This window comes from Amblyomma maculatum, chromosome 6, assembly GCF_055883805.1.
Source record: "Amblyomma maculatum isolate TAMU_Amacu chromosome 6, ASM5588380v1, whole genome shotgun sequence".
In the NCBI taxonomy this organism is placed as follows: Eukaryota; Metazoa; Arthropoda; class Arachnida; order Ixodida; family Ixodidae; genus Amblyomma; species Amblyomma maculatum.
In genome coordinates, this window is record NC_139349.1 from 100124224 (window position 1) to 100145327 (window position 21104).

At 44.2% G+C, this 21104-nt stretch overlaps 1 protein-coding gene across 2 annotated transcripts; it reads right to left on the bottom strand.

Moving 5' to 3' along the window:
- Window positions 1–1776: 1776 nt before the first annotated feature.
- On the bottom strand, window positions 1777–16678 carry LOC146186415 (CDK5 regulatory subunit-associated protein 3). Of its 2 annotated transcripts, XM_084607178.1 has the most exons (14): window positions 16542–16677; window positions 16193–16238; window positions 15743–15874; window positions 15484–15633; window positions 15158–15246; window positions 14979–15068; window positions 12972–13111; window positions 11584–11743; window positions 10885–10962; window positions 10675–10795; window positions 8557–8663; window positions 7238–7443; window positions 5537–5708; window positions 1777–2674 (listed from the first exon to the last, which is right to left on the bottom strand). In XM_084607178.1, exons 1-14 carry the CDS (start codon window positions 16545–16547, stop codon window positions 2603–2605), a joined length of 1569 nt encoding a protein of 522 aa, XP_084463304.1. In that variant the 5' UTR covers window positions 16548–16677; the 3' UTR covers window positions 1777–2602. The 2 variants fall into 2 exon arrangements, with proteins under 2 accessions (XP_084463304.1, XP_084463305.1); XM_084607179.1 differs by lacking the exons at window positions 15484–15633; window positions 15743–15874 and having other exon boundaries at window positions 16542–16678.
- Window positions 16679–21104: the final 4426 nt, after the last annotated feature.

The following is a 21104-nucleotide window of genomic DNA, read 5'->3' on the forward strand; positions in this document are numbered from 1 at the left end:
CGAGCTTCCTCCCAATCGGACGATCTACCCGAGCAAGTCGGCCCTACGTACTCAGACATTCTGAACTACTATAAGGGGGTACGGATCCGCTATCCACCGCCTCATCGGGATCTAAAACAACAAGAGGCAGTGTACTGGCGAAGAATGCACACAGAAACATTCCCAAACCTGCATATCCTTAACAAGATTTACCAGTCGCAATATCGGGACACCTGCCCATGGTGTGGTAACAAACCTTCGTTATACCCCATCACGTGGGAATGTAGAAATAACGATAGCTATCGCAAAGACCCGAGTGCAGAATAGTGGGAGAGCCGGCTCTCCAGCAGCGATCTGGGTTGCCAACTAGGTCTGATCCAGCATGCCTAGCGAGCAGCGAAGCTCAGCGGAGCCGTACAATAGGGGCACCAACCCTGTGAGAAGGAAGATGGACCTCTTCTACTACTAGCACAAGACCTTCCTAGAGAAATTAACGTATTTCCTATCCTATCCTATGAAAAACATTTTTTTGTACATGAGAGGGTACTCTAAGAAACGTGATGTAATTATAAACCCAAAATGTTCAAGAAAACCCCGGAGTTGCCCTTTAAATGAAGCCAACACTTCTGCCTGTGGCGCAGGTGAAGAATGGTTGGAAGGTTGGAAAAATTTGCATGCCACTGCTGCTTGAAATAACACTTCATTAGCAGGGCACCTTCTGATGTGCTTTGAAGCTATAAGACTCCCGCATGGTGGAAAACCAGGCGTTGCAGCATCGGCGTCCAGTGTCGTGTTGCGAAAATCCCGACTGGCTGATAGGGTCACGACATGACAGCTACAGGCTACATGCGAGAACTTCAAATACCCCACAGTGTTCACGGAACAAATAACTAAAATCACGGCATGTCTCGAATGATTCAGCTTAATAATGAAATTTATTTTTCTTACAAAAAATTTCAAAATTTTAGCTTTCAGGCAAGATTTTCGAGCCAGACATGCTACCAACTAGGCCACACAAGAAGCACTTGTACAGCTTGGGAGCAAGTAAGGGTTGGTACGTACATCGTGTGGCCTTTCACGTAAAGTGGTTCCTTACGAATGTACGCAAATGCGTAGTATGTGTGCAATTAGAGAGAACCACAGACCACTATTGCGTCACACCTCTACTGCGAGAAGCCCTCAGTGTTCCCGATTTTTCTGATAGTAGAACTTTGCAGCATAAAAGCCAATGTCATTTCCCATAATATAAAACACCTGCCGTGAAGCAAGAAGCAACCTGACAAATGCTGAAGCACTTGCCATTGTAATTCGTGCAATAGGTGTGTCTATGTAAAGCATTTATTTCAGGCACATTTCAAAAGTGAAATACCCCTATAAGAACATGGCAGGCTCCAAAAATGTTTGCACATTGTAAATGACTTGTTTTTTCAAGGGCTCAATATTTTATAATTCCATTTCTTTCAGTCTCACAAAATCTAGAGGGCACTAAACTTTCCCATACAAAAATTACTATAGCAGTATACTCTGTCATTGCACAAACTGCTCAACATTTTATGTAGGACCTATTGTGGAGAGATCATAGCAATTTGCAAAAGCTCTTCACAGTAATTCCGAACCTCAAGCCAAATTTAGCAAATGAGTGTTGTTGGCACTAGTAAGAAAGGTTCAAATTTGATGGTCACTTAATTAAACAGACAAGTCCTAGCATGCCAAGAATTTACCTCTAGCGTTAACCAGCTCCCATACAAATGTTAGCATCATTGTATATTGCTCTGGTATCAGCAACAATGAACGACGTATAAATATCAATACTTTATTTCAAACAAATACTGAAACCAAGTTTCCACGGTCTATTTCCTTTCTTTTTGCTGATAACGACATAATGAACTACAGAAAAAACTAAACCTGAAAATTTAGTGTCTATTCGTCTTTAAGAAAGACAGACACTGAGGTCATAATTAAATCCTCTGTCAAACATTTTTTGAACATCCACAATGGTCCGTGATATGCACCTGGCAGCTCACATAGCATTTACTGAAATAATCTCAGCAAAAGGAGAAAACTCAATTCTTTTGTCACCCGTTTACCACCCCGCACTGCTTTCAACAAAAATTAAATGTTACCCTGCCCCGCTGCATTCACCCTCTGAGAGTCAAATGCAAACAGTCCACGGTTAATACACCATTATAACTGGTAACTGATGACATCATACAGTATCCGGTAAGCAGTAGCATAGCTGGTAATTGGAGCACGAGCAAGTTATAAGTAAAAATTTGTAGAGTGAATCAGTATGTACAACTGTATAACAACAGCAACAAGAAAATGTATACGACAGAAACAAAAACAATAAAGGCTAAGTCCTGCCCCGGTAGCCATGACAAAAGCCTCATTTTGAGTTAACTCATAGCTCCAGCCTATTGCTTTCCCTTTCCCTTCTTTCTGCATCCGTGACCATACCCCTTTACGTTCACGACAGGCCTGTCAGAAGGCATGATCTAGCGAGGGTCAGATGGTTGTGACCGGGCAAGCCATAACAGTGTGGAAAACTGATGTGTGGTCCTTCGAATGCAACGTCAGCAAGGCCTCCTGGCAAAATCTGCAGGCATCACTAGGCTGAAAGTCGTCACATGACATTGATTCCACCCATTATGTTGACGGGCCGGCCTTTGTACCTCTTGGAGATGTCGTCTTGTACCTTTGAGCAACAAAGAAAAGGAGGGGAGGTTGGGGGGGGGGGGGGGGTGCACGAATTTAGGCCACCTACATTGAACAAGAAGCAGAAGCAGTCACAACACAAGTTGAGAATCAAGTCAAAAGTCACCCTCCGTGTTATCACTGAGCTTGTGCGGCAATAGGGGCATACTATCCCGCATTTACTCGCATACTGCTAGTTGTGCCATGCGGATTGGCCCCTTCAATTTCTAGAAAACAGACAAAGAAATAAAAAAGTTAGAATGCCACGTTGATTGACCGACACAAAAGATTTGAGCTACAAATATCCAATTAACCCAACCAGCACGGCACCGCACAACATAGAATATGGAAAGGCATCGGTTTTTTTCACGCCAGTTGCAATGCCGCAGTCATTTACTAAAATGCAGAAACTAGCCCAACTGTCTTCCCTGACCGTTCAGAAATCGTCATGAGCCCCATAGGAATGTGTACATTTTCACGATCAATATTTCAGACTCCACGGTATCCAAAAGATCCATTTTTTCAGTGCATGCAATACTGTGGAGATAGTTTTTTGCATGAAGACTCGTTTTTTCGACCTGACTTTGATGCGAGCGGGCATCATTGTCACAAATAACCAGTTTTGCATGGTCATGAAAATTAGGTGAAGCAGTCATTTGGATGGACGTTTTCTTTCATCACTGCCATTTGAGGCAGTGGCAATAAAGGAACGTTCTTTGTTGTCATCGCGGTAGCCTACAAACAGCGTGCAATCCGACTGAAAATGAAACATGAGTACCGTCCGCCATGGCTCGCTCTGCCGCCGATCATGGGAAAAAAAGCAGACGGGGGAAAGGGCGGTGATTCAGCGGAGGCTCCCGTTCCACTCGCTTTTTTTTTTTTTTTTTCGTGAGCTCCATTTAGCGGTGTTCGCAACCATCATTAATATTGGAAACAGAAATGTTATTGCTTCGCGCGGCACATGCATTCATTCGTGACGTGAGCATAACCTGCAACTGCGTCACAGTACGCCGTGAAGGGGCATGGCCATGACAAATGCAAGATTGGCCGAGATATTCTAACTGGGGGGTTATAATGGTTACAGCTTAGCAAGATCCGCTTCTGCGAGGCATCACAGTGATGTGGTGACCCCCTTAAGTGAGTGGCATGCTCCGAACGGCACGCAAGCCTGCTGCGTCAACATCAATCAGTGCTCGCACACTGGTGGCCGCGCCAGCCGTATCAGATTGTGCTGGCACATGCACATTGGCAACGCGCTGAAGCAGATTACAATACGAATCGCACTATGCTATAATGACTATAGCTCCTTGTCATCTACATATAAACGAGACATTAAGGGGGGGGAGGGGGGCAAATATGGTGACTTGTAGAGCTGTTGCAGAAAAGTGATTTTTTTTCATGTTTACAGATTTTTTCGAACTGTTTGATTATTCGGACAACCTTGGTGGTCCTGCTGAATCCGAGAAAATGGTCAGCGACTGTAGTTAAGTGCAGATACAGGTGATAGCGCCGCCACTTCATGCCAACCACTCTGGTCAGGCTTACGGACCGTGGGTGTAGTGAAAGCTTGAGAGTGGCCATGACACTGGGCCAACGTGTGTGACATTTTGAATATATGTGTGCACTTCAGAGCAAGACTCAATTCCGTCAGTAATGCAACAGCTTTAACCCCTGAAGTCCTGTTTAGAGCACCTCTCATATGTGACCCAGGTGTTACATGCTGACGGATGAGCCTTGTGAGTAGATTCTGGCGTGTGAGTAGTTGCATGAGCACGGAAGTGGCGGCTGTGCCGGTACTTTAGGATGTAATGTAAAGATATCATAGGGCCCTGTAGCCTTTGCAGTTGCGTTGATTTCATGTTTGAAGACATGACCGCGCTTGTACCCATCACCCACTGCAGCCGAACAAATTATATGTGTAATCTACAATCTATGCCATTAGTGAAAAGCTTTATGCATCACTGCAAACAATTGTTATTTCCTCGGTTTCACTGTTATGCGCAGAGGGGTAAGCTGCCAATAAGGTGTGCCTAGTACCGTCCAATGTGTTTTGATCAATCTGTGCTACGATCAGCTCTTGAAGCGATCACCTGTGCAGCGATCGGAAACAGTGAAGGTGTTCGCAATAGCGAGTGACTGCTCACAAAATTGTGGCAAATGGATAGTGCACAATGCTACCAATCCCCAGCCGGACGCAGCTGACTTGCGATGACCTCAGCATCATGATGGTTATATTGCCTTTGCAGTTACTGTCCTACTCGCTTGGATTTGAAAATTATGATCAATGTCTATGAGATAGCAGCACACCATCCTGAGACGTATTTTTTTGTGCTTTCAGCTTCGAACCGCGCAATGTTATAGTGGCTGCCACAATATACGGCTACCGCACCTGCCGCTTGCTAAATGTCAGAGTAAATTAAAACCTATACAGCAATCTTTCCCACAGCTATTTTAGTGAAGCAGGGGCGTATGAAACCTTCCCATTATGATGGTGGAAGTAATTGGCGATAAGGGTGGTAGTAACGGGTAGAAAGGCCACCTTTCGGTAAAGCAAGACGTCCTGCGCTCACATGTAGTTGTGGAGAATAAAGTGCCTCCTCCTTCCCAGCATGCATACCAGAGCGAATTTTATGTTTATGTTTGTGTGTTTATGTTTAGGGCTGTTAGTCTGCCATTACGTTGTTGTTTTTTGCCCGAGCATAGCAAGCATCGCAGAGCGAGGTCTACTAGGGCCGGGTCGCTAAGCCACCAACCGGCTGTTAAACATCGGAACCAGGCACCTGTTCTTAAATATACGGCTGCACTTTTATTTTTGAGCAAGATGCTCCGGAATATTTCACGAGATGAGATTATGTACACTCACTTGCTTCTGAAGCTGCCTAATCTTGGCCAGGATCAGATCCAGCTTCGGCTGCAGCTGCCGCTGCTCTTCAAGGGCCTCCTGTCGCCTGGTGGCCACAGCTTCCCGCGACTGAAGGTTCTTGTCGGAGAGGTACAGTTTCTGCTGCAGCTGGTCCACCAAGCGGTCGACATACCTGCACGTTAATTCAGCATGTGGGACAGCAGTCAAACAGGGAGGGGGCATGATTTCCGCGGGAGCATGAAGAGCGAGACGAAGCCCACGTAGAAACGAACCTGCCAGAATAAACAATACAGCCTTGCTTGGACACATCGGAGGTAAGCAGCAATGGTCAATGTCAGTTCGTATAATCTCAGAACCACAAAGCCAAGTACAGTCTAAAGATTACCTTTTAACTGCCTTTAACAGCTGCATCAATGCATTTTCTATTGCAAAAGTCTGCAGATTTTTAAAATTTTTTTTGTTCAGCAGATGCAATCAATGAGTGGTCGATACTATATGTGCACAAATGCAATGCAAAAGGGAACTTTGCGATCTTAAGAAAACAAAAAAATATCATGACCTCAAACTGTTCAGACCAACCTTAACCGAGGGCTGGAAGCAGCCGATACAACAATGTCTGGAGGCAGCACTTCAAAAACTAATGCAAAACAACCAGGCTGACACAACAATGTTGATACGCAGACAGATAGCAGCAGCCGCTATCAGTCCCTGATCTCCCTTTTCTCTTCCCTACTTAACTCTACATTTCCCAATGAGCATAGGCTGCCAGTGGCACATTCATGTCACACCCTATTTCAAGTCCAGCAGTGCATTTCCTGACTCCTTGCATCAGCTATACATCCATCAACCACAGTTGCAAAGCGATTAATAAAATTGCTTTTGCGGGTTGAAAACAACCCATCAGACCAAAAGGTAATTTCAATCGGACTTGACATTCACCTCACCAAGAAGTTTTATGGTGTTAGCACTGTCTGCTCGGCGGCCAAGGCAGCGTAGCCCCGACTCCACACACAAAAAGTGATCGTGGGGTGCCATTAGGGGACAGGCCCCTTGCATGGGCACAGTTCGATCTATCCAATGTCCCGCTGAAATTTAATAGATGCAAGCACCACTCCTATAGTTATGCAAGGTGTTTCCAAGAGGGCGTTCTGAGAGTACATTATAAGCAATAGTTTGATATATCCTGGTTCAATATATTTTGAGGCAGACTGTACAACCCGAACAGTGCTTAAAGTCTGACTCCATCGGAGGGGGGTCTCTAGTGGTTCGAGCACAGGTGGAAAGGGAAATAGGAGAAAGCAGCTGGTGGCCTGCCTCGCATATCGTTTTATACAAATTTAAAAGGAGACATCATTTTTCTTATTCTCGGGCTTATAAAATATGTTAATGGCTCCTTTAAAACTTACTGCAAAATTGCCGGAAGAACAGAAAAGGAATGTTCTGACAGCTACTGACAAGAAAAAAAATATGGTAGCTTGCTTCGTATTCATGCAGTCCTTATACAATATTCGAGCACAGAGGGGTCTTAGACCCTTCTTAAATGCTGGTAAGGGGTCTCAGACCCCACGAGACCCCCCTGACTTTAAGCTCTGAACCCGAGAGTTCTGCGAGATCCCCGTAAGAATACAGAACACGAGACCCATGAGATAGATGTGCAGTCCTACAAAACTTGTAACAAAATTGAAAAAGTCAGAGACGTACTTGGGTGAGCTGTGCAGTTGGTACAGGTGCTGCATGCGTACTGTAGTCAGGGAGGCCACGCACGACCGCAGCACCTCCAGGTGGGCCAACAGGGACTCCCGCGTCTGCAGCTGCACTTCAGCAGGTGCCTGCTGCAGCACACTGGCCGAGAGGGCATCTCCATCAAGCTGCATCTCGCTCAGCCACTGGGCCAGGAAGCACTCCAGCTGTGGAGGGATAGCACAACACGGCAGTTGGTAAGACATAACATCGAAGTATAAGCAAACATCAAGACGAGGGCCTTTAGGAAAGACAGGAGACACATAAGCGCTCACGTGTCTCCCGTCTTTCCTCGTCCTCGTCTTGATGGCCGCCTATACTTCAGAGATTACACATAGCATCCCATTACAAACACCTCACGACGTGTCCCTCAATTTGCCCCCAATACATAAATTCAGAGGCCTTTAGGAAGTTCAGAGGCCTTCAGGAAGGGATTCAAAGGCTTCTCCATGAAAGCAGAGGAGCATACCAACTGACATGTCATTATCTTAGGACATTAGGTGCTATCGCTTGCCAGCTGAGGCAGCCGTTGGGCCAACTGTCTGCTGCGCCAATGGAGAACCATGAAACTACATTGAGACACTCAATGGCCTTCAAGTGGCTGCAGCATGCATTGCTCATGACTGCCGCATGAAGAATAACATTAAAAGTAAGGTAACAGCCCAAGCAACCAGTTCTCCTTGAAGAAACAGAGAAAGAAGGATCAAGTTACAAAAGCACTTCAACAGTTTCACTGGTCTCTGAACCTTACAAAAGAAAAAACCTGCCACCAGCTTGCTCAAAAATGCACAGATGTAAGCAACGCACATCTTTTCAGTGGAAAATAACCCATCACCGCTTAAATTACCACACAATCAGACGATACAGTTAGTATGCTATTTTACTAAAGTAACTAACCGCACAGCACAAAAGGAGGTACACGACAGAACCAAAGGGAGCTCTAAAATTTTGTACTGTGCATTCTTTCCGAAACAACGTCATCGAAAGGAAGGATGGTAAGTAGTGTCACAGGGTGTTATTTTCTCTTTTATTATCATTCTGGCAATCTCCTTGCCAAAGTGAAATACCATACATGTTTGAGAAGCCACCAGTACCAAGTTCATTAATGCTTCATTTTTTTTTAAACATTTTCAGCACACAACACACTCGCAGAAGCATTAAATCTCGGGATTATTTGCGACCACATTTTTGCTTCAGTCGTGAGATGCCAAACTGACTCAAAAAAGAATGAGTGCAGCATGACAGGTACAGTTGCTAATGCCAATGTTGTGAATGCATACCTCCTCGAGCTCATTGAAGAACTGGGTTCTTGTCTCTGGGTTGTGCAACAGGGATAGGGCATCTGCTCCCCTAGCCACCTTGGCACCGCTGTGGCTAGACTGCTCCTCTGGAAAGGCACGTTGGGTTGGGTGTGACAGAAAAGCTACCATTACAGTGCCCAACACATTAGTTGAATACACTCAAGACAATGTTTTTTCTTCAAGCAAAAAGCTACATTCATGCTGCTGTTCAAAGTCTTGTTTTTGTCTTTGATCTTTACTTTTGGTCATTGCTTATCGCTAGTGGCACACAAACTTATCACTTTGTTTGCCAGGCAAGAAGGGACCAGAATCTTTCAAGAAATCACAATCACGTGCTGCTGTTTCCCTGCTATTCAAGATTGTCATTCTTCCGTGCCCCCTATCTCAGCGTGCTCAATGATGCCTTCTGTACCATTGTCTGTAATTTGCAATGGCCAATATAGATGCTAATATTTTCATATCCTTGACTAATTATTTGAGCCAAAGGTCGTCAACTACTGAAGAGGTAGAACAAAACAGTGGCAGACGGTTACTGACAACACAATATCTATTCAAAACACACACACAAAAAAATCCTTTTCCTGAAACTAGATACTACACTGCAATGAAAACAAGAGACATAGTCTTAAAGCAAGCTTTCCAGACAGCTGCCACATTTGGGAGGTGCACTGCAGTACAGTGGTGCAGGAGACATCGAAAGCGCACAAATTCAGCATATTATTGATTATGATTTATTCCAGAAAAACGTTTTGAACATATGGCTACATTTTTTTTCTTTTGTCTAAATGAGCGCAAATTTACTAAGGAGTGTACAAGCCAGTAGCAACCAACCAATATACATACAGTATTCACTTCGTAGACAACAAGAGCATGACAGCTAAAAATGTACAGGATGCCATGCCTTATATGTATAGTGTGTGGCTCACAAGCAAAGCCCTGGAAGGTTTTCACAATGACTGTACATTTCAGAAGTGAAAAGATGTGATGTTAATGTGAACAAAACATCTGCTCGGCACTCATGGCACTGTGAAAGTTCATGACAGAGCCCTATGTTAACTTCAGTTAGCCCATTTTCTGACTTGGATGCATTATGGTGGCATACCTAGTGATTGCCCGGCTTTTAAAGAAATGTAAAAATTTTCCCCGACAATTTCAGGTCTTCCAGGTTGCGAGACGCCCTGCTGTTTAATATAGGTCTAACTGGACGTTTCACTTTAATGGCAGAAAGTGAAGTGGAACTAGAGATACTTCTGATGCACGTACAAGAAGAGAGTGAGAAGTTTGGGCTTAAACTGAACATTAAAAAGACAAAGATCATGGCGTCTTGCCCTATCAAGTGGACAAGAAGTGGAAGCTGTGACAGATTTTCTCTTCTTGGGCTCCAAGATTACCCCGGAAAGAGACTGCACCCATGAAATTAGGAGACACCTGCTTCTGGGAAAGAGAGCCATGGTTAGCCTTGACCGCCTAGTAAAGTGCAGAGACATTAGTCTGCCAACCAAGATCCGTATAACTCGTGCTGTGGTCTTTCCAGTTGTGATGTATGGATGCGAGAGTTGGACTGTGAAAAAGGCTGACCGCCGAAGAATTGACGCGTTTGAATTGTGGTGCTGGCGAAGACTCTTGAGAGTTCCTTGGATTGCCAGAAGATCAAATCAGTCGATATTGTCGACCATAAACCCTGACTGCTCATTGGAGGGTCAAATTCTAAAGTTAAAGCTCAGCTACTTTGATCATTTGATGAGAAGAGAGGAGTCGCTGGAGAAAGATTTGATGTTGGGAAAGGTTGAGGGTCGCCGGAGAAGGGGTAGGCAGTGAACGCGATGGTTAGATGTCATTCTCGAGGCGCTGCAGATGAAGTTATGTGATGTTAGGAAGATAGTGAGAGACCGGAAAGTGTGGCGTGATATGGTCCATAGGGTCACGAAGAGTCGGACACGACTGAACTGAACTGGACGTCATTGTCAAGCAGCTTTGTTGTACGACTCCAGTAATATAACCATTTAAAACCACACAATGTTTACTACAGAAATGTCAATTAACTAGATTAACTAAATATTAATTAACTAGTCAACAATTAAAAACAGCTGCACTTACCCACTACTTTCTGAGCAGCGCCGCTCTCCGCAGTGCCATCCGCTTCAACGCTGATGTCCCAAGAAATGCTGCTGTCTTCACCAGCTACAACTATTGCTTCTTCGCCATCCCCAAAGCCCACCTGTGTGTGACGAGAAATGTAACCGCTGGTCATATCGAGACAAATGCAGTGGCATCAAATAAGAGACAGAGATACGGAAGTAGACATACGTGCACAAAATCCCCATTAGGAGACGTGGCACTGGAGTCACAGCTACCATTTCCAAGATCTAGATTGCCAAAGTCAATCTGGTGGGAGGAGTCACAAGACATAAGTGATGCACAGTGGAATTAGCAGCATGAAAAATGACTAACTACCAAGTCTTCTCGTGGAAGCCCGAAAGGCAACAATATCCATTGAAGTAGAGGAGATAAAAGCTTGCATATCAATAAGTATGCATATTGATGCATAAAACTGTCTCAAAATTGTGCATAGTACCAAGACAATTGTATCACCTTGCTTACTTGCACTGTATGCAGGGTTAGAAAAAAGAAAAACCATTTTGCACTGTTCTGCCACGCTTACTGCTGTGTACAGCAGCTGCATGAATATGCATTGTTTTTGCTTATGCACGGCACTCAGAACATGAAAGCAATGAGATATCTTAGAAGTAAAAACTGGTTTGAAAAGAGGTGATTAAGCTCTATAAGTTGTATAAATTTTATTCAACTAACATTAAAATCTTTGAGCAGTTTTTTAACAGCGCCTCTCAATAATTTAAAGGAATGAGTGTACTATCTATCTATGTTTTATTAGAGTACTAAACTGAACCTTCAAAAATATGCCTCGTCAGGAAATTACATGCTCTAAACAACTGCACACATACGACAAAATGACACACAGCTGGTGCAGAAAGGTAGCCTGATCACCTGGTCTTCACTGCTGCCATTGTCAATGTCAACAGGGAGCACAGGCAGAGTCTCCTCCACCACCTCAGGTGGTTCACCGTGCCGCCACTGGTACGTGGTCACATTCCCGTGCGATATGAGAAACTGAAGGAGTGGCACAGCCTTGCTACCGTCCACTTTGCTGCAAAAAAATACACCAGCCAATGTAAACAACTGAATCAGTGCATGACCATCACTGATAGTTTACAACATGCTGAACTGGCAAAACTGATACAAAACAGTACAGGCAGTGCAGGTAGTAAAATTTCTAATCAGCGCTCCAATAGCCTGCTCACACACTAATATAACAAGTGTTAGAGACAGAGGCAGGCTATCACAACACCAAAAAGAAATTTCAGCATATGGCATCCATGTGCAATACTATATATGCCACTGTACTAGCCGACACATGTTAACCAATGTCGCTGAAATTACCGAACATCAGAATTTAGTTATCAAAGCAGCACTCTTTAAAAATACTTGCTGCTTTTGCTTTGCAGCACATACAGACAGAGAACAAATGGCTCTGTCATCCTCACCAATAATGTTCATGCTGTTTCATTTTCAACGAGTAGTTGACAATAGTCTCTGCGTATTACACGTAAGGATTATGTGCAAGACATTAGTAAGCATGAATCATCAAGCGAAATTTGCCTATGCTTGGTAAATAATATATAACTGCACTTCTTCCACCACACAGTTTTGGCTTCATTTTCAGGCAGCCGAATGACATTTGCAATGTCACAAGTGAGTGTCAGATGATGTGAGGTCCATAATATGGCAGTAGTATAACTCTTTTTGTGGCAGATGTTATTTCAATTTGTGAAGCAGCTTGGCGTATGAATTCTTATGAGCTAAGACTACAAGGCAACAAATAGATTGCAAGCTTTGCGAGCTTTGTATGCGTTACATGATCTCATAATCACTTGTGACGTCAGAACCTTCTTTCAAAAACCTGAAACGATAACTGCAGAAATAAAGAATTATAATAACCAATTATTTATCGGGTGGTGGAAAACTGCATGTGGTGATCCGTCTACGCTAATGTCATATGATTAGCTCCAAAGCAAACATTACAATAAAAAAAATTGATGCCTCAACTTTTGTAAAGCAGAATAGGTAATCCATTCAGGAGAAGTGACCCCTTTTTTTTTCTATTTACAATGAACATTAGATACTCATTACTATCTCATTAAAAGCTAACCTTAGTTCCAAGGTGCCATCTTTGTACCTGGAGCTGTACTGTTCCAATTAAAATACTGCATGTGCAACAACCTTTTTTCTGTCCTGCAGATTTTATAATTTCTCATTATATTTGTTTACTTGTTTACTACAAAAAGTTTCATGTCCTGGCTGCGTAGAAGGCTTACCTAGATGACAATGTGAAGCCAAGGAACAATCTGTACAGGTCTATGGCAGGCTGAACTTTTCGTAGTGCCTCGACAGCCCCTTCAAAAAGTCCAGGCAGCTCATCAAGCAATGACAGAAGCTCCTTCTTAATGCATTCGCCCTGCATAAAACGTGGTGCAATCAGATTCAAGAGAAACAGGCTCCATCGCGAAGAATACAGATCACTTTCCCCATTTTTGCCATTAATTTATTGCCACACATGGTTTATCTTTTGTTGCCTGTAGTTACCAAACACCTTTGCCAGATGTCATAGTAAGACTGTGGCTTTATGAAGATAGTACAGGTGCAATGAACCTAAAGAATGCTCACTCGGGACAATTGCACTCCCAAAATAAAGATTTGCAGTGAGCATAAAGCTGGTAGGGACAAGTGGTAGCTGGTTAAAAAAAAACCTATTTAGCTAGTGATTGTTTACGTATGTCATAGTACATCCGTGTAAGATCAGCGGGCATTTATATGTCTCGAGAACGAGCAGGATGCATCTCAGTAAAAGAAAAGGCATTCCAACTTTATTTAGAGGAAATTATAGAATACACAACACATTTCTATGGCACATCCAAGGACAGAAATATGTTCCGCACAATATAGGGAGAAATGTGCTCCTTGTACTTCTCAGCCGGGAGTGAACTACATGGAGTACACATATAAGCCAAAACATGGTGTAAGATGTAGAGGGTCGTACTTCAACCTAAGGTTCCCAATGCTGTGTTGGATTACTCGTGACATTGTCAGCTAGTGGAGCCAAAAGCATGCAAACTGCCTTCCAACTGCACTGATCTATGACCAAGAGGAAACTAAAAAGTGTACCGTCCTCGCAAACAGCGTAAAGTTTGGTTTGGTTTTGTTCGTGGGGTTTAACGTCCCAAAGCAACTCTGGCTATGAGAGATGCCGTAGTGGAAAACTCCGGAAATTTCGACCACCTGGGGTTCTTTAACGTGCACTGACATCGCACAGCACATGGGCACCTTGCTTTTCGCCTCCACAGAAAAGCAACCGCCGAGGCCTAAAGTGCGATAAGAGACAGACTCATGCCGACAAACTACTACTCACCCTTATGTGCACAAGGGTATGCATTAGGGTGCTTAAACTTCTAACAAATATGCTTTGAGCTTTCTGTCTACTGCCTCTGCACCTGAAAGACACAAACACTCCCTTCCTTCCTTTCTTTCCTTATCTACCAAATTTTTCCTAGCCTCAGCCAAGCACGTAAGTCCAGCTAAGCCCTAAAATTCTGGTTGACTCATTGCGTGTCCAATGCACCTCGAACACATTGCAGGAAAACAACTTGCAGGTTTTAAAAGGTGCCCACAACCTGGTGAAACAAATTGAATTAGGCATGAACTGATGCAGGAGCATCACAACAATGTTACTATCATTGAACAAAGATAAAGTGCACCCTTGGCAGTCTGAACAAAATAGTTCTTGATAGTTGCCTTGGAGAATGGTCAGCTACAGCTACTGCATTAGCCAATCAAATGCAATCACTTCATCTTCTATGAAGCCTTTTCTTGACAGGTCTTCAAAAGTTTGCATCATTCTCTCTCACTATAATTCTCACACGTTGTCAAAGCATTTCACAACAAATATTCTTTTTGCAACAGGTGTGTGTACATGTGCACGCATAGGTCACTGGTGCAATGGATAATTGTATCATGAGCGTTCCACTTTCACACGCTGCTTCGAGCAATAATTAAGCTTACACATTAGCACTAAAAAACATCATTAAAGCCCTTTATGTATGTGAGCCCCCATTCTGTAACATGAAACTTATGGCTTCAGATGTATCACATAATTCAAACAAAAATCCAAATTTAAAAAAAAATAATGACAGTATAAAAAAAACCTAGGCAATCACCACCTCGCTATTCACAGCAGAGATGAACAAAAATACATAGCTCCACTCAGAAAGCATAAAGGTGCCTAGAACACCAAGATGAATGACAGTCAGCCCCTGTTTCCTTCATACCTTGATGCCCAACTGTTTGCATTCTTGCTGGTACCTGTCCCTGAGATCCTGAGCATGCTTGGCATAATCAGCTTCCTTTTTGACAGATTCCTAGTGAATGCAAATGGAAGACAGCAATAAAGTACTTTGAATCTGACACAACTGCCCTTTTCAGTATTATTATCAAACAACCCAATCACCTCTTGAATCTGTTGGCACTTCGTTATCTGTCGTTTGAGGGCTGGCACTTCATAGTTGACTGTACGTATGATCATCTGAGCTGCCTCCGCTGAAGCGAGAACAGATAAGACAAGCAGCAATGGTACACTCGCGCACAACACTACACCAAGTAGAAGTTTACACCAGCATATTTGGCTGAGGTAGACTCAGTGAGTTATTATCATTTTTTAGTACCTGTGTGAATTCTGGCTGCCTTTAATGAATGGTAGCAGCCGCAGCATGTTCAGAATACGACTAAAGACCTGTCTTAGTGTGCCTCAGCTAGTTGCAGCAGTGTCACTCTCACCAAGATAAACATTGTCCTTTTCGTAGAGGCGTAGGATTTCAAGCCAGTCCTTCATACGTTGCGAAGAATATCGCCCAAAGAGGTTCTTGGTGCTGGCCTCTGTATCTTTCAGAATCTCCACAATCCTCTGGCAGTGAAAGTAGTGGATATCTGTGCAGTAAGTGTGCAAAAAGTTCGAGTTTTCACTTCTTTTCCCGCAACGACGCGCTAAATGCCCGGTTGATTACGGGCAAATTGACTGACACACGAACATGCTCACATGTTCCTGCAAGCAAGTTGGTGATTTCCTCAACTTCCGGCATGTCCTGAATGGCGGCATTGATCTTCTCTCGCACAACCAGCGCCTTCTCTTGCCAGTCCTTGTTACAATGTCGTCTACTTATTAACCAATCTGAAAGGTAAACGGAAATGTGCGCATCCTCAATTAAGGTATCGCAATAATTCTGCATCGCTGCGAAAGGCGCCAACCAGCAAGGTGACGTAAATGGTTCATTCATAAAGGGTGCAGTAATGTAATAAGTTGGAAAGAACAAAACAAATGAAATTTGACAAGGCACTCGCCGATGTTTTATGAATTGTCGGTATTAGTGGCTGTCAAAATTTGCCTAACATGCCTCCACCTAGCGCTGGTTGCAGGAAGAAAACTTGAAGAGATTCGTATACCCCGATTCGAATTAAGAAAGATGGCAGTTCACTTGTCAAAACTTACCCAACAACTTGTTGGTTTGAATGTCAATAGGAAGCAAGCTCTCGCCCTGTGAAAACGGAAAGCAAGTCTCAGAAGCTGAATAGAAATAAACGTCGGAAAAAGAAGACTGAATAAAATGTGCAGAGGGAGCTTCTGGCTGCTTCAGGATTAGCAATGCAAACACAGCATAAGCGCGCTCTCGTTCAGAAAGCTAACTGATGAGCATGCAATTCTAACGCGGAGCAAGACTGCAAAGCTAGCAGACTACAAAGTATGTAGCGGCATTTTACTTCCGAAAGTAAACGCAGTAATAATGAGACGGGGTGCTAAACAGAAACATGAACATAAACAGAATACTTAAATGTAATACCTGCATGATGGTGTCGAGTTTCAACGTAAATAATCTGTAGCATATGACACGATTTCACTTTCCGCACGGCAACGAACACGCAAACACATCGACAGTGCACCCCATGCTCAAATAGGCTTGATAACGACAGAAGAAAGAAAAGTAACAAAAGAGGGCGCTGCAAAGCAGCCAAACATAAAGTTACAAGCAACGCTTGATTAAAGCACAAACTGCTGGGTTGACCGCATTATGGCGGTTAATTAGTTGTTCTGCAATAAATTTTGGGCATATCACATCATCATCATCATCACATTACTTTATTACCTTAGTTTAGCTAATCTGAAAAAGAGACCAAAAGGTGAACGTGTTTTGAGTTCTGTGTCATTTTCTCGCGCACACACGGCGCCGGTAACCGCCGGTGTTCTTCCTGTTTCAAAGTACGCGGATTTTGTTTTCTCGCCTGCTCATAACTGCCACTCTCAGCACTGCACACGGCCGGTCTCGAGGGAGAGCGCGCAGCACCACCATTATTGTTACGTCCTGCACATAAATCGCCAGCCAAGACCGATTACCAGGGCGAGGCGGAGACAAGAAAGCGGACCTTTGGAGAGCTTTTTTTTTTTTTTTTTTTTTTTTCCTGCTCCTCAGTTCTAACTGCAACACGCACTCGATGGCGAACAGTGACTATTGAAGGGACACTAAAGAGAGAAAGGAAGTGGGTTTGCATCGATAGAATGCCAGTTCCTGATTACAAAATGACCACTCTTACTGAAAACAGAGCTGTTATAAGGTAGTAAAGAAGAATAACAGAAATACAGGTATCGCCACCACTGCCAAACGGCCGAGGCTCGCAACTACAAATCACGTGATGCGCTAGGGATCCCGGAGGCTCACAACTGCGAATTACGTTGCATGTTTGAATGCGGCAGTACGTTTTTTCTCAAACATGATAACACGCTTTTATCATACGTTAACGACGCCGAAAAGACAACGTAAACGTTGCAAGGCAAATACAAAAATATACTTGGAGGCGCCACAGGCGCCCACTTCAGTTTTGGTTATGTTTCGGCTCAGGCATTTCGTGCGCACTCGGATAGTTTGTTTGAACCTGCAGCGCCTGAATTACGAGCTTGGAGCAGCAGATGCGCCTTGATGGTTCCCATTTGAGCATTCGGAGGCACGAGCGAGCGAAATCCGCTACCGCCGACACACTCCTTCGTTCACACTTCTGCGCCAACAAATCGCCGCCGCTGCCGCTTCGACTGCGACCTGATTGCTTGACTGCAGCTACGTACGCCACGAAAAGCATACATATGCTAAGTACCGAAGGAAAAACGCATTATCATTCAATTGTTCACTAAATCATGGGTACATCTGACCAACATATACCGCGTCAACAAGACCTTCAACGTACTATTTGCAGGCGTCGTAAACAAAAGGGGCATACTTGCCGCTCATACCAAGGAGAGCGTCGATATATTGCGCTCGGCGCCCGGCGATAAAAAGGGCCTCGGGTAAAAAGTAAAAACTAAAAATAACGAAGCACCAGAAATACATTACAAAAGGTTGAAAAAAAAAATCGATTTGTAGAAAAAAAAAAAAAACTGCCAGAAGCGGTGAGACTCGAACTCGCTACTGCTGGGTCCGTAACGTTAGGCGCTAACCGCTCGGCTGCGCCGCGCTTTTTTTTTTTTTTTTTTTTCTTTATTTCCTGGCTTTGGTTCATACCATTTCACAAGAACACAACACGAATAACACAAAACAAAGTACATATTGGAAGGTCATCATCAGCCAATGTCAGGCTGGCTTCGTCTCAGTACATTAAAACTCCCGCAACGACAGCAAAGGCTCTACCCTTGAGAGCCATTCGGGAGGGTCAGCAGCCACTTTCTGTATGGCAATAAACCAATTCACACTTTCTCGAAAGTATATTCTAGCGGGTCGAGCATCCCTGTCGCAGTGATAGCCCGCCATTCTGGAGCGCCATATAGAGTGGAGGCCCATGAGCATGATTAAATCATACGGAACGCCATCTTCATTATCAATGCTTAAATACCGGATGCCGTGGGAGTCTAGTGGAAATTCTTTCTTTATCGTACGTTGCAAAACATCCCAGAAATAAACCCCTTCCCAACAATGCAAAAAAACATGGTCTATTGTTTCCGGCTGCTTGCAGATTAAACAGTGCGCCCCCCACGGTAAAAAAAAATCCCTTTCCTCCAAAAACTTCTTTACTGATAATGTTCCGGTGTGTAATTTAAAGAAAAATGTCTTAGCTCCTGGCGACACGTCGGTGGTATAGTGGTTAGCATAGCTGCCTTCCTCGGCTGCGCCGCGCCACAAGAAGCTTGGGAATATTTCTAGTTTTTATGTCATGGCCCCATTTACAATAAAGTGTTTCTGCTGCCGGTCTAAAAGTTACAACTTCTTGATCATCGGCGCATGCTGCCTGCTCTCACGTCTTGCAACTAATGTTCTGGATTCCTATGCGCACTATATTGTGCACTGGATCCATTTTAACATGTGGAATTTCACAGCGCTGGCAAATGTAGTGGCGCCGGCACTTCGGTCATGTTCTGCTATCGTGGACGTAATTTTCGCTGAACACGGAGCTGTAGCACAAACCTTGAAGGAAAAAAGTGCGACGAAGCTTCAAAACTGACAAGCGCAGCAGCGAGGACACTATTTTGCTGGTAACTAAATCTCATTTGTATGTAAACATGTCAGGAAGCGTTGCGATGACCGAGGGCTCGGTTTGTTTATACACAGTGCAAGAAGGAGCGCAAAAGCTTGAGAAACATGTAAAGTATTGTGCATTACAAGCGCTCTATGTTTGTTTTTTTTTTCTTCCTTTATGGGCCCATCGCTCGGTAAATTACTCTCTTCATCGTTTTATTTATTTCGGCTGAGGCCGTCATTGCGAGTACGCTGTTGCCAAGTTGGCCCTTGAGGGATATGCGACGCCGCGGGCCGCGCCGGCTCGCTAGTTATCACGGAGTCTCCGCTTACGTCATAGTGTGCGTCACTCAACTCCAACTACGTAGTTGGAGGCCACAGTTTGAATTCGACCGGCGGGAACAAGAAAAAACCTCAACTTCTTATCGCAATATCTCAGCAATTATTCGATTTTTTGCTGCCGGATATGCGGCGACAGTGTCACCAAATGTAGTTTATTAGATTTTCATACTATCTTTGGCTGTCTTTAGTGCCCCTTTAACATATAACCTAGGTAAATATAGATAGATAGATAGGGATGAGGATGGAAGGCAGGGATGTTAACCAGAAGGCTTCCGGTACCCAACATTGGGGAAAAGGGATAAAGGGATTAAAGAGAGGAAGAGAAATGGGACGTGGAGCACAGTCAGAGTTTGTCACACAAGCCGGTGGCTGTTAGAAAACTAAGGCGGCTGACTGCCGTGGCCACAGACCAAGGATCTTATCCGCCATTAAAGGGCGAGGATCAAGGCGGTCCAGCGCACAACGCAGCAGCTTTCACTCACAAATGCAGGGCAATCACAAGAGATGCTCGACTGCCTCTTTACAGCCACAATCACAGGCAGGGCTGTCGGCCATTCCAATCTAGCTGAAAGCATACTTGTATGTAAATGCAACATCGAGCCATAAACGACACAGCAACGTTGCTTCTCGACGAGCAGTCTAGTGCCCTGAGGCGATGGTTGCAAAACCCCCGTGTTACACGCTGAAATTGTGATCTCCAGGGCCAAAAAGCGAAGCGCACATGCTGCATCAACCCTCGATATGGGGATTTTAACTGGAACGCCGTCGCTGTGTGCAGAGCGGGCAGCCTCGTCCGCCTGGTGGTTTCCCTTGATGCCGCGCAGTGTCCTGGCAGCCACTGAAAAATAATATATTGTGACCTTTAATACGTCGTGGCTGGCGGATCTCTCCAACGAGTTGTTCAGTGCTGCTTGCAGGCCTTGAAGTGCTGCTTTAGAATCTGTAAACATGTCCGGTAATGTGGACGTTCTTTGTAAATGAATTCAACCGCCGCACACAGTGCAGCTAGTTCAGCACCAGTTGAAGAAGTCAGGTATTATGTTTTAACCTTTATGAGGATTGACTTGGCCGGTACGTATGACACACAGACCCCGCGGAACTGATTAACTGAGCCATCCGTGTAGACATGTATGCAATTTTGATGTTTGAAGTGCAGATAATCCAATGTCAATTGTTTAAGAGCAGGTGATGACATTCCGGTTTTCTTCGTAATTCCATTAATATTAATTTGTTCATGTAGACTCCATATGGGGGAGCATGGTCTTACAGCGGAGATGAACTGCGAAGGACTGTAATCGCGATGGGCTACTAACTTTTGGCGAATGCAGTGTGTGGCCTAGTTATTGGAAGGGTTGCTAGATGACTAGGGACCCTGGTTAGGTGCCGAATATACGTTCTCATTGTGTCAACCGCAATATGTGTGGTAACAGGTTAGGTAAATATAAGTCATACATACGCCATCAGGGTGAGTGCAAGTTCATTCATTTTTTCATAAACCTTTATTCATGATGATGACCTGAGCCTAGAGGGGAAGGGGGTGGGTTAGGCGAAGTTGAGGGCGCCAGA